Source organism: Physeter macrocephalus, chromosome 2 (assembly GCF_002837175.3).
Source record: "Physeter macrocephalus isolate SW-GA chromosome 2, ASM283717v5, whole genome shotgun sequence".
Lineage (NCBI taxonomy): Eukaryota > Metazoa > Chordata > Mammalia > Artiodactyla > Physeteridae > Physeter > Physeter macrocephalus.
Genome location: NC_041215.1, coordinates 4,331,417 through 4,346,430, shown reverse-complemented (window position 1 = coordinate 4,346,430; position 15,014 = coordinate 4,331,417). Strand labels below are relative to the sequence as shown.

The window sequence follows — 15,014 nt, the reverse complement described above, 5'->3', positions numbered from 1 at the left end:
AGATGCCTGTTACCGAAACACAGAATTATTATTCCCGTCCCAGGTTTTTTAACCACTTGATTTTTCAGTCCTATTTCTGATAGTGAGGTGGTACAAGGAACTGCTAGTTCCGGCTCGTCCCTGTGGCTGGCACCGCCCCTCTACCTGCTTAGCGTCATGACCATGTGTTTATGGACAATGGTTGAACGGGGCCTTGAATTATATACCTCCCCAAATAGCATTCCAGCTCTTGAATTTGCAGGGACCCAATTTCCACATCTTTGATTCCTCCAGTGGCTACAGCAAGCACTCAGGTGTTTACCGGATGATTAAGAACAGTACTTACCAGACTCCTCAGGTATGTCAAACTACACAGCCAGGTTAATCCATCCAAGCTACGTCTGGACTACAAAATCATTTTTCAAAAAGGCATTATCCAGAGACAGAAGAGCTTACAGAAATGAGCTTAACAAACACTGAAACCAGATACCCATAGAGAGCAGAAAAATAATTTATTCCAAAGGAGGGCAGAAATAAGAAATTCATCCTGAAAATATACTTTGGTATAATTCTGGTGGGACAGATTTCCCCTCTGAACATGTTCTCCTACTGACTGCCCCACTGGAGTCTTACTGTCATGTAACAGTTTTTAAACACTTCGCTGATTCTCATGTTGTGAGCAGGCAGGAGCCATCTTCAAATCCACAGTTTCCAAGGAGAGAGAAATGTTATTTCTCAGAAGAACAGCACTTTCTATCTCCGAACAGTACATAAACATTTTATAGAGGCAGCACAGTTTAGATTCAATAGGCACATCATTCATCAAAGTGTAAAAAAGGTGACAGGAAAAAATACTGCATTGTAGAATAAGATATTCAAATGTGGTGGGAACGTTTAAGGCAGCTGACAGCCAAAGTGGGCGAGTCAAGGAAGGTGGTCTGGCTATGGAGGTGATTTTGCATCTAGAGGAGTTCTCTTCATGACCTGCAAAACAAAACCGTTCCAGTAACTGGGCCTTTCCACCAACCTCAGGAGGGCAAAAGGGTAACACCGAGAGTGTCAACCAGGCCAATAATTTTAAATACACGGATGCTCCCTAAATGAAAGTGGGCTCAGTTAACGTGCAAGTTCGGGCAGGTTTTGCAGGGCTGTGACAATAAATCCAGTTACCAAGGACAATGCTAAACTGAGGATCCCAAGTCCCGGTTTGACGGTGTCATAGAAAGCAGGAAGAGTGGAGTTGACTAAGACCCGTTGCACTGGGACCTGACAAGTTCCCCTGGGCTTCAAGAATCTGTATTTGCACTTCCGCTCCCACAGGCGGGCAAGCTAGTCCCTGCATCAGACTCCTAAAGAGCAGCCTCCTTGCTACTCAAGATGGCTCACCGTTCTTGCCACCCCAAGTGTAGGTGACAAATGAGAATTTCTTCTTCTAGAAGCTTAAAGCTGCAACACCACCTTTGCAGAGCTGGCAAACATTTAAAATAGGTATCTTCACACATCAGACTGCTAACAGCGGTCGCATAACTCCTTCACGCAAAGCTTATTGTATAACGTCTTTATAAATAAAGCCATATGTGCTACTTTTAAAGTTAAAAAGAAAAAATAAAGAGAAAATAAAAGTTAAATAGTGTCTTTAAGAGGTGATTTCCACACAAGCCTCGAGTTAGTGGATAAGAAAACAAGCTGGTTGTGGCCCACCATTTGCCAGGGTGATCAGGTAGGTGCAGGTGGAGTGAGGGGCTAGTTAAGTGGGGATGAGGCACGGCTGTAGCAGGCAGGTCTGGAAGGCTGGAGGTCGCAAAGCCCACAAGGAGACCACACGGGCCCTTGCGATTTCCCAAGCCAATGAGCACACACCCTGGAGAATCCCCAGTGCCGGGTAATTAAATGGTGGGTTTCCCAAGGCTCCAGGACCAAGGTGCCCAGAAGCAGACATGAGACTGCTGGTAAATCTTACTGCAGCAAGCTGGGCAGGCCAGCCGCCCTCCATGGTAGAAAGCACTGGAATGCTGGGGACCCACTAGGGCAGGACAGTGCAAACAGTCAACTGAAGATGTAATTAGAGGACCATTTTTACCACATACTAAGGAAAATAACTGTAGCAGGCTAGGAAGGGGCAATGACCACAGCTACCGGTTTCTTCCATGGCTTCATGAAACCTTCCCTCTAATCTCACAATCATTTTCTCTTCTCTTCCTTAGGCCAGCAGAACAGCCCTCTGCACAGACCTGAGTTCCAGGCAGATTATTAATTTACTTGAGAATATGTGAAGCAGTGAATCCAAATGTTTTGTGTGTGAAGTTCCTACGAAGAGCATATGGTCAGGGGACTTCCCTGGTGGCGCAGTGGTTAAGAATCCGCCTGCTAATGCAAGGGACACAGGTTGGAGCCCTGGTCCAGGAAGATCCCACATGCCGCGGAGCAACTAAGCCCGTGAGCCACAACTACTGAGCCTGCGCTCTAGAGCCCGCACGCCACAACTACTGAAGACTGCACGCTCTAGGGCCCGCTTGCCGCAACTGCTGAGCCCACCTGCTGCAACTGCTGAAGCCTGTGCACCTAGAGACCATGCTCCACAAGAGAAGCTACCGCAATGAGAAGCCCGCAAACTGCATTGAAGAGTAGCCCCTGCTAGTCGCAACTAGAGAAAGCCTGCGCGCAGCAACGAAGACCCAACGCAGCCAAAAATAATAAATTAATTAATTTTAAAAAAGAGCATACGGTCAGACTTCCTCACTGTTTAGGCCTTTCTGGATGAATCAACAATCACAGAAGGGGAAAACAGGTCTTCATTTTTGAAAAACCACACAGAAAGAGGGAATAATTTTCCCTCAAGCTCAGTGATACCAGTTTAAGATTAATGCAAATGAGCATTATGCTCTATGGCATAGACTTGTGGTTTGATTCTGGAGTGAATTAAAGAAGCACATATTCTAATCATCTCTCTGATATGAAATAGCCATTCTGGGGTGGAGGTGGGGAACTCAAACAAAGGGTCCATGTTCTCATTTTGTAAAATAAAGGAATCACAAGGCTACTTTCAGATAAAACTGAGAATGAAGACAACATAAAAATATTAAGGCTAGAATCAAGAAATCTGCTAAGGGAAGGATGATGAGTGAATATATATGTTTTTTAAACAAAAAAGAAGGTCTCATTTTTATCTTTATTTTTTCGTTTCAGATAACTTCGCAAAATAATTCCTCCTTTACTCTCATGGTAAGGTATGTATTTATTGTAGGAGATTAACTACAAGAGGTATTTAAACAACCTATAAAGGCCTGAGTGTTTCACAATTCAAGGCAAAAACAGCAGAGCTAAATACATTTAGGAGAGAAGAGATCTCTGGGAAGCCAAGTGTCATGAAAGGATATGCAAGGATTTGCAAGCTGGACACTCAGAGATAACATCAGAAAGAATTAAGAGAGAATGGGCGAGTGGAGACAAGAAACCAGAATGTTCGCTGAATGGTGTGTTTACTAACCTGCCTTCTACATTAATGACTGCGGTAGGGTAGTGAGGCAGGAAAAGTTAAGTAAAGCTAATTAGGTCAAGAACATGAAAATGGTATGGCTGGAACCAGTAGGTCACGGAGGAAAGCTGTGCAGAGAGCGGCGAAGGTGGTTGAAAGGCAGACTACGCAGGCCTTGACCACCAAGTTAGAAAGTGGGACAGAATCTGCAGACTAGTCATTCTTATCTTTTGTGGCTCATGGGACCTTTGGTGACCCTGACAAGCTGTGCTGACAACACGTTACATACAGCATTCCGAGAGGTACGTACCCATTAAAATCAGGGACCTTGGGTTTAAGAAAAAGCCCTGCTGTAGCCCATGGAGAGCTACTCAAAGTTTCTGGGGCAAGCAGGATGTGTTTCAGGAAGTGCTATCTCAGGAAGATAAACAGGGTGGTGGTTTGTAGATACCTTGAGTGTAGAGGCAGGCAGACGTGATGAGGAGCCACTGCAGTAATTCAGAGCCGCAGTGACTGGGTCAGATAGTAGGGTCCCCGACAGAGGAACAGAGTAGAGAGGCAGACACAAGTGACATAACAGGCTCAACTGGATTCAAGGAAGAGGAGAAAGAAGCGATCGAATGGGTTCTAGGTGACAGGGAAAACTGTGACAGGCTTTTTAACCATAAAACACCTTGCACTGTTTTAACTTTTCACAAGTATGGCTTAATTCCAACCTCTCAACAGATCACGAACCCCTTCAGAGTTCACAGCCTCCTCTGAAATCCCCACTCAGTACTATGTACCTCGTGACACTCAAATATTTTTGGAATGCATAGAAAAACAGCTTCCTCAGGGCAGAGGCCTAATTACCAATAGTCTACTCCTCTCTGGTCCAGACTTTGTAATAAAATAGAATGCCTGCCCTTTTAGGACTTCGGTAAACCATATAGGCTTATCTAAACATATCACCATGATGTGGTTAACCACTAACTTAAAGAACACTGGTCTGAAGCCATTCCAAGGAGATTCTATACAAGCATCACATCCCCAAATCTGCAGGAAAATGGGACATCGGAAAAACAGCAACCTTGATGTGATAGTTCCATAAGCATCTCAGGAATCGAGGCTCTAGAGGCAGCCAAGGTTGGCAGGGGGCAGAGATGGAGTGAACATAGTTCTTCGAAGTATTGGGTAAGATTTCCAGCCAATAAACATAATGTGCTATAATTCAGCCTATCAACATATGAAAGAAAATCATGGCAATTAAAGTGTTTAAAGTAGCAAAGGACCGGCTAGCTGTTTAACCGTGTTGTTCCGGATCAATTCAATTTCATCTGTATAGAATTATTATTTGAAAGCTTTCATGACTGCTCCTCATTTTTCTCTGCTGAATACCATGCCTGGCTTACACCTCCTACTGGCCTCTTAAAGAATCACATACAGAATTGAACACTTTTCCTTACCAGCTGAGGACAGGCCTAAATCTGGTTTCTGCACTCCTTTATCATCCCACAGTTGTGTAAAAGTTCAAAGTTCTAAAGGGAATTTAGCTCATTCTTTGAATTTTACCACCAAGAAAAGTGAGGTCCTGTCTTAAGAGTTCTGTTTATGGGATTCCCTGGTGGTGCAGTGGTTGAGATCTGCCTGCCAATGCAGGGGACACGGGTTCGAGCCCTGGTCCGGGAAGATCCCACATGCCGTGGAGCAACTAAGCCCGTGCGCCACAACTACTGAGCCTGCGCTCTAGAGCCCGTGAGCCACAACTACTGAAGTCCGCGTGCCTAGAGCCCGTGCTCCGCAACAAGAGAAGTCATCACAATGAGAAGCCCGTGCACCACAATGAAGAGTAGCCCCCGCTCGCCACAACTAGAGAAAAGCCCACGCGCAGCAACAAAGACCCTACGCGGCAAAAAATTAATAAATAAATAAATAATTTTTTTCTAAAAAAGAGAGAGAGTTCTGTTTGCTCCAATGTTAGGATTAGATTAGATTAGATCTCCTGATGTGATAACTCCATAGACCTAGAGGTACGGTACTACCACAATCACTACCTCAAACATGGAATCAACGTGACATGACGCTCATAACTAGGGCTGCCTGGCTGTGCTCTATTTCCTGCCATTCTGCTTTTAAAGGAACAACCGTTAACATAAGGGTTTCAAGCAGTCCTAGTTTGTGCTGTGGAACAGAGTGCAAACATTAGGAATTCATCATTCAGGTTACACACATGAAACGGAAAAGAATGGGCAAATGACACCAGATCCACACACACAGTGTTATTCACTGTGGGCCCCATTTACTTACGGTAAGAGATGGAAATGAGGCTCAGAGAAGGTAAGTGAAAGGCAATGCCAGAATGAAGATCTCACTCTGAGAGTCCTGAGGTTCTCAGCTTTAAACCCCAATCAATACCACCACCTAACACTCACTATAGTTAAGAGGAAGAACAGAAAACAGAACTTGATGGGGAAAAAAAGGGGGGGCGGTTTACATATATATATATATATATATATATATATATATATATATATATAAATCAGATTTTTTAAAAAAAATCTATATAAAAGGGAATCAAAACCCCTTTAGGCAGAAAGAACTCTAAGGGAAAAAAAAGGCTGTCTACCTATCAGGCTGGCAAAAATCCAGGCTGTGAGGAAATAGAAATTCACATACATTGTTGGTAGAAATGCAAAAATGGTACAATCCCTATAGAAGGGCATGTAGTAATACCTGGAAAAAGTATTTACACCTTTAACACAGAGATTCTATTTTCAAGGACTCTAATCCAAAGAAAACTGGTAAAAATACAAAATGTCATACGCACAGGATGGCACTGTGGTTTTATCAATAATAAAAGACTGGAAATAATGCAAAAGGATATCAATGGCTATAAAAAGAATTAAGGAAGATCTCTATACACTGATAGGATATATTGTTCAGTGAAAAAGAGCAAGGTACAGAATAGCATATGTAATATGATATCTCTTCTGTAACAGCTGTGTGTGTCAGGGAAGGATGGATACACACACACACGCTATGTATTTGCTTATCTTTGCACAAAGAAACACTGGAAGGATATAGACTTCTATGAATATATCTTACTTAAAATTTTGACTCTGGAAATGTTTTACATATTCCAAAAAATGTAGCCAAAAAAAAGAAAAAATTACTATAAATTGAACACAAAATAAATCATCTTAATCTAACTGTATAACAAATTGATAACCACCAGAGGAAATAATTTCAAGTGACCACAGAAAATGGCATGTTGTTCTTTATTTGTTCTAAGAACAAATAAAGCAGCAAAGAAATCCTAAACTACATTCAATAACCTTATAGTTAGTAGTTATACATTGGTGTAATTTTGAAACTATTTTATATATATTATATGATAATCAAATTAAATAATTAAGTTACTGTCTTTAGGAGCCAAGATTTTCAGCATATGTGAATGATATTCAAGTATAAAACTGAAGAAGTCAAATAAAAATCCTGTAATGTTAAATCTGAATTAGAAATACTGACATGAACCCGTGATTTTTTTTCTTTTTAAAAATCCATACTTCCTGGCTTTGTCCACCGTAAAGGCTTAGAAGCAACAACACCCCAACAGAAATGAATGCACCTAGCAATCAGATCATGGTTTTTAAATACCACTATCCACTGAAAGAAAAACAGGGCCAACTGGGCTTGAGGACTGACTAGTGAACCAGGGAATCCTTTCAGTGGGAAATTTATTAGAGGAACAGCTGATTCCAAGTCAAGAAACATACAAGAGAGGTCTGGGACACCTTGATGTTGCCAGAAGGAAAACTATCAAAGACTAATATCAAAGGGACATAGAAGCCAGTCTAGACAGGTACCCACAGGGCCAAAGAAAGAACAACTGAACATAAAAAGGATAATAAACATTTATTAAAATTGAAAAGGAAAGAAAAGAAAACCTCATTGAATACCCCAGAAGTAACTTGGGCACCAAGTTACTCACTTTGAAAACTAAAAGAGGGACTTCCTTGGTGGCACAGTAGTTAAGAGTCCACCTACCAATGCAGGGGACACGGGTTCAAGCCCTGGTCTGGGAAGATCCCACATGCTGTGGAGCAACTAAGCCCGTGAGCCACAACTACTGAGCCCATGTGCCACAACTACTGAAGCCCACATGCAGCAACAAAGATCCAATGCAGCCAAAATAAATAAAGAAAAAAAGAAAGAAAAGAAAATTAAAAGAAAAAAAATTAAGTATGTATCCCACCTTTCTTAAATGATCTACATTTCAAGGTTAGTAAATAACTCTAGTTGATAAGGAAAAGTTCATTTAAAAAATATTTATGTATTTATTCATTTATTTATTTATGGCTGTGTTGGGTCTTTGTTGCTACGTGCAGGCTTTCTCTAGTTGTGGCGAGCGGGGGCTTCTCTTCCTTGTGGTGTGCGGGCTTCTCATTGTGATGGCTTCTCTTGTTGCACAGCACGGGCTCTAAGCATGTGGGCTTCAGTAGTTGCGGTACACGGGCTCAGTAGTTGTGGCACGCAAGCTCTAGAGCACAGGTTCAGTAGTCGTGGCGCATGGGCTTAGCTGCTCTGTGGCATGTGGGATATTCCCGGACCAGGGCTGGAACCCATGTCCCTTGCATTGGCAGGAGGATTCTTTACCACTGCGCCACCAGGGAAGTCCAGGAAAAGTTCATTTTTATAGAAATATTTCACCTAATCAAATATGGAAGTAATAACAAAAACTAGAAAATCACCATTTTTGCAATTTCTACTGCAATGCTTCATTCAGGCTACGATCATCAATGGATAAAATCACTGGATAAAGGTTGACAGAGACCTTTACACTTGGAGGGACCAGAACCCACTGATCACCTTGGCATCTCTAACGACCAGACAGCCAGACATCACGTCTCTCCTGATATAAGGCAATATGAAGTTCACAGAACCACTTAAGTACGCTTGCCAAAAAAGCTGAACCTGAATCTAGTCAAACATTTAGCACTAACCTCCAGTTAACATAATAATGGAGACTAAAGAACAAATGAAATGACAGGCTTTCTGACTCTTGGCCAGTGAATAAATCATTCCACTACACCACTCCTTACTTCTCTGATCCTCAGAAGCAAACGAAACCTGCAATTTTGAGACCAATTTTCAAAAAGCATCTGTCTCTCTCTGTCCAAAGCATTCACAGATGCCCTTCATCTAAAATCTGTCAGCCACTTAAAGTTGCTAAATCTCAAAATACCAAGTACAAATAGTCACATTCCTGATCTGTGTCCGAAAGACCATATGCAAACATAATTTATTTAACTGGCTGGGTAAGAATACAATTTAAAAGAATCTTATGGATAAATCCTTCGGTAAAAGGGAATGGCCTGAGTTCCAAATCTATTTCTGCAATTCGGATTGTGTTTGCTTTCAGCAGCCTGCCCTTGCCAAGTGTTAAAATGAGGAAAAGTCCAGGCAAACTCTAGCTGACTGACTGACAACACTGAAGTGAAAGGCCAAGGGCATAGTCACCTCAATGACTGGGCACTGGCGAGCAGGTCTTCTTACTCAAGGCCAATGATGCTTGAGGTACCAGATGGTTTCATTTTTCAACTGCGGTCCAAAGAGAGGGTTGAGTTGGGCCAGAATTGCAATCAGCCAACTAAAAAAATAATGGGGGAGGAAGGACAACAGAAAGTGGTGAAATCATGTTGGAACGGGACCATTTTAAATTAGAATGAGAAAAGTGCTTTAGTAGAATTTAAATCTATTCTGTTCAGACCAAACCTTCAATACACTTAAAGTTCATAAAGCACAGTGTGATAATGGGAGCGTGTCTTATAAGAAAAGCCTTCACAGAACACACCCTCCCTTCATTTGATACATTACTGACAAAGCAGTGAGGCTTCATCATAGTATGTCTCTGTCTTTTCTCTCATTTTCTTAATTCCCTTTCCAAGTAGTCAAGATTTCCTAATTCATATGATATTGTCACCTCAGAGTGCTTTTGCCTAATCTCAGTTTATCATCATCACAATTTCTGGGCTCAGGAAAAATCAGTTTACTTTACTTTACCCATTCTCCAAATGCTAAGACCCACAACCAATATGACACATCCATTTTTACTGGTATAGCCAAGGTTAAATTTCAGCCCACTGTCTCCCAATTAGACTATATCACTTGAGCACCCCTTCTCTCATCACCATCACCACTAAAACGTGTTACATATCTTTTGGGCAGTAGTGGAGCTGAACCAAATGGGCATCTAACTCCCCCTGCTTACTTCAGATCTAAGTAACAAGGTATTCCTCTGTATCACAGACTGATTATGGAGGAAGTATGATGGTGTTACATATTTACCTCCGGGTTGGAAGTGCAAAACAGCACATAGCCAAATCTGTCTTTAAAGTTTTCTTCTACTGCTCACAAAGTTCTGAATAAATGGTTTTGTATCTGATATAGGAATTCATATACTCAGTGAAGTTTGAGAATCACTGAACGAAGACCAAAGCAAAGAACAAAAAGAAAGACAGTAAAAGATCTGCAAATCATATATCTGATAAGGGGCTAATATCCAAAATATATAAAGAACTCATACGACTCAACAGAAAGACAGCGAATAAACAGCTGGCTATTCAAACCATTCCATGTTTTACTTTATTAAACAAATATTTAATGAGCACCTGCTAGGCTCCAGGCCCCAGCAATACAAAGGAGAAAATGAAATGCTACTGCCCTCACAAAGCTTACAAATGTAATGTCAGGAAGGAAATAAAGTGAGGCGAAGGAATAGAGAATGATGGAGGTAGTACTCCTTTGATGGGGTGGTCAGGAAGGCCTTTCCAAGAAGTTACCGCTTCAGGCGAGCACAGAATGAAGCAGAACACACAGTGCCTTTAATTCCTATTCAAAATACATGAGTTTTTATTTAAATTAGAAATTAGAATTGCTCTCGTCTGGGGGGAGGGGGTCTGGTAAACAGGCCCAGACTCCATCCACTACTGATCTTGGAGGATGGATTTTAGCATCATAATCTGATACCGCTGTCCTCTCTGCATGGGATACAGGGAATTGCTTTCTAAGGGAAAGGAGCTATCCTGCCTCAGCTATCCTGTAGTCTCCTTCTACAATTTTAGGACTTTAAATTCCCCTAGAAGAGGGGAACTAGCCAAATGCAACCATTGTCTGGCTGGATCTCTTTCCTTCCATTTGCCGTAATTTTTAGAACTCTTCCAATAAAAGGATCGAAAAGCTGATTCTGATCACCAATGATCAGACTGCTGGAGAATCTACCAGCGCCAGCAGCTTCACCTACAGAAACAATGTACCCGCCCTCCCCACCCCAGCCCAACAGAAGGTGGTTCTGTGACAGGAAACGTGACACCTGAGGACATCCGGCCAAGACAGCTACTTCAAGCTGACTCACTTTATAAACAAAAAATTCAGATGAGACTCTCTGATCTGTCCTTAAAACTACAATATTTGACGCAAACAAAATACCCATACTTGTAGCTGAGGTTTAACATCTACCTGAAAAAAAGAAAGAGGAGGGTAGCACAGGCAGACACACTGAAGAGCTGTGACTGCAGTGAACAGTAATGGTGCAGAGCTGAGAGTCATGGAAAATTCCACACAGACCCAGGACTTTCCCAATCCCAGCAGGCAATGGAAGCAGACAGTACAAACAGTCGTCCGCCCTTTCAGGACAGACTGAAATACTGGCCAGTGCTTAGAAATGCTAAATAAAAAATACGTTAGAGCCTCGCCTCTGTCTCCTCTCTTTACCAAAAATGTATAATACTGAATAAAAACACCATCACCCAGTACTTTGTACGATGTGGGATAGCGATGCTTCTGAATTCTGACTTCACATTATAATCACCCAGGGAGCTTTAAAAAAAAAAAAGGATGGTATACTTCACAAATGATCTTTCTTTTAATTCTCCCACAACATGGTTAAGGAAATTGAGGCAGAGAGAGGTGAAATGATTCGCCTGTGGTCACAACACTAATTAGGTGGTAGCAGCTCCTGAACCCCAAATCAGGTCAGACTAATATTCTTACAAAAGTTACCTTCTGTACAAAAATTACCTTCTGAAATATCTTAACTGACAACAGTTCAGAAAGCATCAATCAGTTTAGCTAAATCTAAACTGTCTGGGAGTTAAGGAAACAAAGAATCCATCTGCTAACTATAGATGAAGTCCATCATGAGCCTTTGGTACCTGAGGTAAAGAAGAAATATCCAGAAGCAAGAACGAAGTCCACTCTGCTTGCTCAGATCTGTATTCGGAAACTTTTTTAAATTTAATTTTACGTACTATTTTTAATGTTTCAAATCAAGTAAAACATCTTACTTAAAACAACAATAACAACAACAAACCAAAGTTCAAGAAAATTCCTTGGGAAACAGCCCAGGTCAGTTCATTTCAAATTTCCTGGAGGAAATTCCCCCCTCTAACCAGATGAGCTCTGCGTCTGCCCTTCTGATTACTGCCTGACTTCAGATTTTTCTTTAAAGCTGATAAACACAGTGGGGAGAACTGGAAGGAGAAAAAAAAATAAATAATCCACTCTGAATTGATGGAAGTGGGTGGAGAAAGAGATCATATTCCAATGAATCTATTACTTCACGTGTCCAAGAAAACAGAACTAAATGTACTCTTCATATTTGCCCAAACTGTTCCACATGTCTCCACAACCTGAAGTCCAGCCTAATAACTAACCTTCTGAGCTTATTCAAACTACCGAGGCAGCTATGGCACGGTAACATCTTTCAGAGAACTGAAGAGCTGGAATGCACCAGAGGTCAAGTTCACGTTCCTCATTTTAACAGCAAAGAAACTATGTCCTAGGGAGCTTAATACTCCCACAGCGAATCAGGGATAGAGCTGGAAAGGGAACCCAGGACTTCTGAGTCCCGTGATACCAGGCTGCTTCCACGGGGTATTAAGGATGAAACAGATCAGGCAGCCTAGGAGTTCCTCTTTTATTCCACAATAATTTACCAATGCCATGCTCCAACGTCAGACCCTAAGGATGCCCAGAGGAATCAGCTGAGGGGCCAACCCCCCACCCTGCCCCAGGGGCTCATGAGCTTGTGAGAGACAAACCAAGGGTGGGGGCAGAGTATGCTTTGGAAGAGAGAGGCAGAGGGTACTTCATCTACAAACACTCCTGGCCACTTATCTTGAGCTCAGCTCTTGGTTATTAGAATTCTTCAAGCACAAAATATGTCCTCCCCACAGAAAAGGCTATATACCGAGCTCTCTCAAATCATGCTTTGTTCTTTTGTTCCACATTCAGATATGAGAACAGGGAACAGAGGCATGGTTACTTCCCAGTGATGCACAGGTCAAGCGGATAACTGCTCAGCTTCCCTGCTGGAATAGGGAAGTCCGGCTAGGACTTCCCTTCTCATCTGCTGTCTCTCCAGCGAGGGCCATGATAGGAATAACCTCTATCAGCTCCTTGAGAAACAGCAGAGAAGTGACTTGCCCTGTCTCTACCGAGATGACCTCTGTCAAATATCCTTATCGCAATCCAATGATGCAAATTCTTTCAAGGGCAGCAGTGTTATTATACACTATAAGAAAATATGGGATTCAGTATTAGACAGGGTTGGATTTTAATTTTAACTACATCAAATATTAGTGGAGTGACTCCAAGCAAGTGAGCTTACAACTCCGAGCCTCAGTTTCCCCTTTTGTAAAATGAAGATAATAATCCCTGCCTAAGATATTAAGAATTAAAGGAGGGGGCTTCCCTGGTGGCGCAGTGGTTGAGAGTCCGCCTGCCGATGCAGGCACCCGGTTCGTGCCCGGGTCTGGGAAGATCCCACATGCCGCGGAGCGGCTAGGCCCGTGGGCCATGGCCACTGAGCCCGCGCATCCGGAGCCTGTGCTCCGCAACGGGAGAGGCCACAACAGTGGGAGGCCCGCGTACTGCAAATAAAAAAAATAAAAAAATAAAAAAGAATTAAAGGAGGGACCTCCCTGGTGGTCCGGCAGTTAAGACTCTGCACTCCCAATGCAGGGGGCCCAGGTTCGATCCCTGGTCAGGGAACTAGATCCCGCATGCTGCAACTAAGATCCCATACACGGCAATGAAGATCCCGCATGCCACAACTAAGACCTGGCACAGCCAAATAAATAAGTAAATATAAAAAAACCAAAAAGGGCTTCCCTGGTGGTGCAGTGGTTAAGAATCCGCCTGCCAATGCAGGGGACACGGGTTCGAGCCCTGGTCCAGTTAGATCCCACATGCCGCGGAGCAACTAAGCCCGTGCACCACAACTACTGAGCCTGTGTGCCACAACTACTGAAGCCTGTGCACCTAGAGCCCATGCTCTGCAACAAGAGAAGCCACCACAATGAGAAGCCCACGTACCGCAAAAAAGAGTAGCCCCACTCGCCAGAACTAGAGAAAGCCGAGGCACAGCAACAAGGACCCAATGCAGCCAAAAATAAATAAATAAATTTATATTTAAAAAAAAGAATTAAAGGAATAATATATGAAAGTGTTCCGTGTAGTAGCTGACAAATAGGTGTTCAATAAATACTAGTTATTCCTTCTCTTTCTCTGTGAGACAGCTAAAAATGCATTCAAGCCACAGAATGAAATACAACCTATTTTACTTTACAAAGGAGTTTCTCATGCTGCACTGAGTCATGCTCATCTCCACCTCCTCTCCCGCCCCCACCTGCTCTGCAGTAGGCAGAATTCTAAGATGTTGCCCAAAATTCCCATCCCCTTGCGTACACACCCTGTATAAACAGAGGATGGTGGATATGTAGGGACAGTCACTGCCGTGATTAGATTATAAGATACAGCTGGCTTGACAGACAAAGACAAATACTGTATATCACTTACATGTGGAATTTGAAAAATAAAACAAACTAGTGAATATAACAAAACAGAAACAGACTCACAGATATAGAGAACAAACTAGTGGTTACCAATGGGGAGAGGAAGGGGGAGGGGCAATAAGAGTAGGGAATTAAGAGATACAAACTATTATGTATAAAATTAGCTACAAGGATGTACTGTACAACACAGCGAATATAGCCAATATTTTATAATAACTATAAATGGAATATAACCTTTAAACATTGTGAATCACCATACTGTACACCTGAAACTTATATAATATTATACATCAACTATACCTCAAAAAAAGAAGAAGATACAGCTGGCTTTAAGGGAAATTTCCATCAACAGATGTATGGATAAAGAAGATGTGCACGCACACGCGCACACACACACAGGAATATTACTCTGCCATAAAAAAGAATGAAATAATGCCATTTGCAGCAATATGGATGGACCTAGAGATTACTATATGAAGTCAGATGGAGAAAGACAAATATATGATATCACTCATATGTGGAATCTAAAAAAAAATGATACAAAAGGAACTTATTTATAAAACAGAAACAGACTCACAGACATAGAAAATAAACTTATGGTTACCATAGGGAGGAGGGGAGGGATAAATTAGGAGCTTGAGATTAACAGATACACACTACTGTATATAAAATAGATAACCAGGGCTTCCCTGGTGGCGCAGTGGTTGCGCGTCCGCCTGCCGATG

General features: G+C 42.2%; 1 protein-coding gene across 4 annotated transcripts in view; it reads right to left on the bottom strand.

The window, feature by feature from the left end:
- Positions 1-474: 474 nt before the first annotated feature.
- Positions 475-15,014, bottom strand: part of ATP6V0E1 (ATPase H+ transporting V0 subunit e1) — a 37,496-nt gene continuing 22,956 nt past the window's right edge. The window contains exons 3-6 of one of the 4 annotated variants that reach the window (XR_008615745.1): positions 8,954-9,083; positions 3,906-4,040; positions 1,366-1,562; positions 475-963 (exon numbers count right to left, since the gene is read on the bottom strand). Coding sequence is in view for 1 of the 4 variants with exons in the window: in XM_007127546.3 (XP_007127608.2) it covers positions 8,990-9,083 (94 nt within the window). In the remaining 3 variants the exon portion in view is untranslated. The remainder of the gene's footprint in view (positions 964-1,365; positions 1,563-3,905; positions 4,041-8,953; positions 9,084-15,014) is intronic. The other 3 variants (XR_008615746.1, XR_008615749.1, XM_007127546.3) reach the window with 3 other exon arrangements.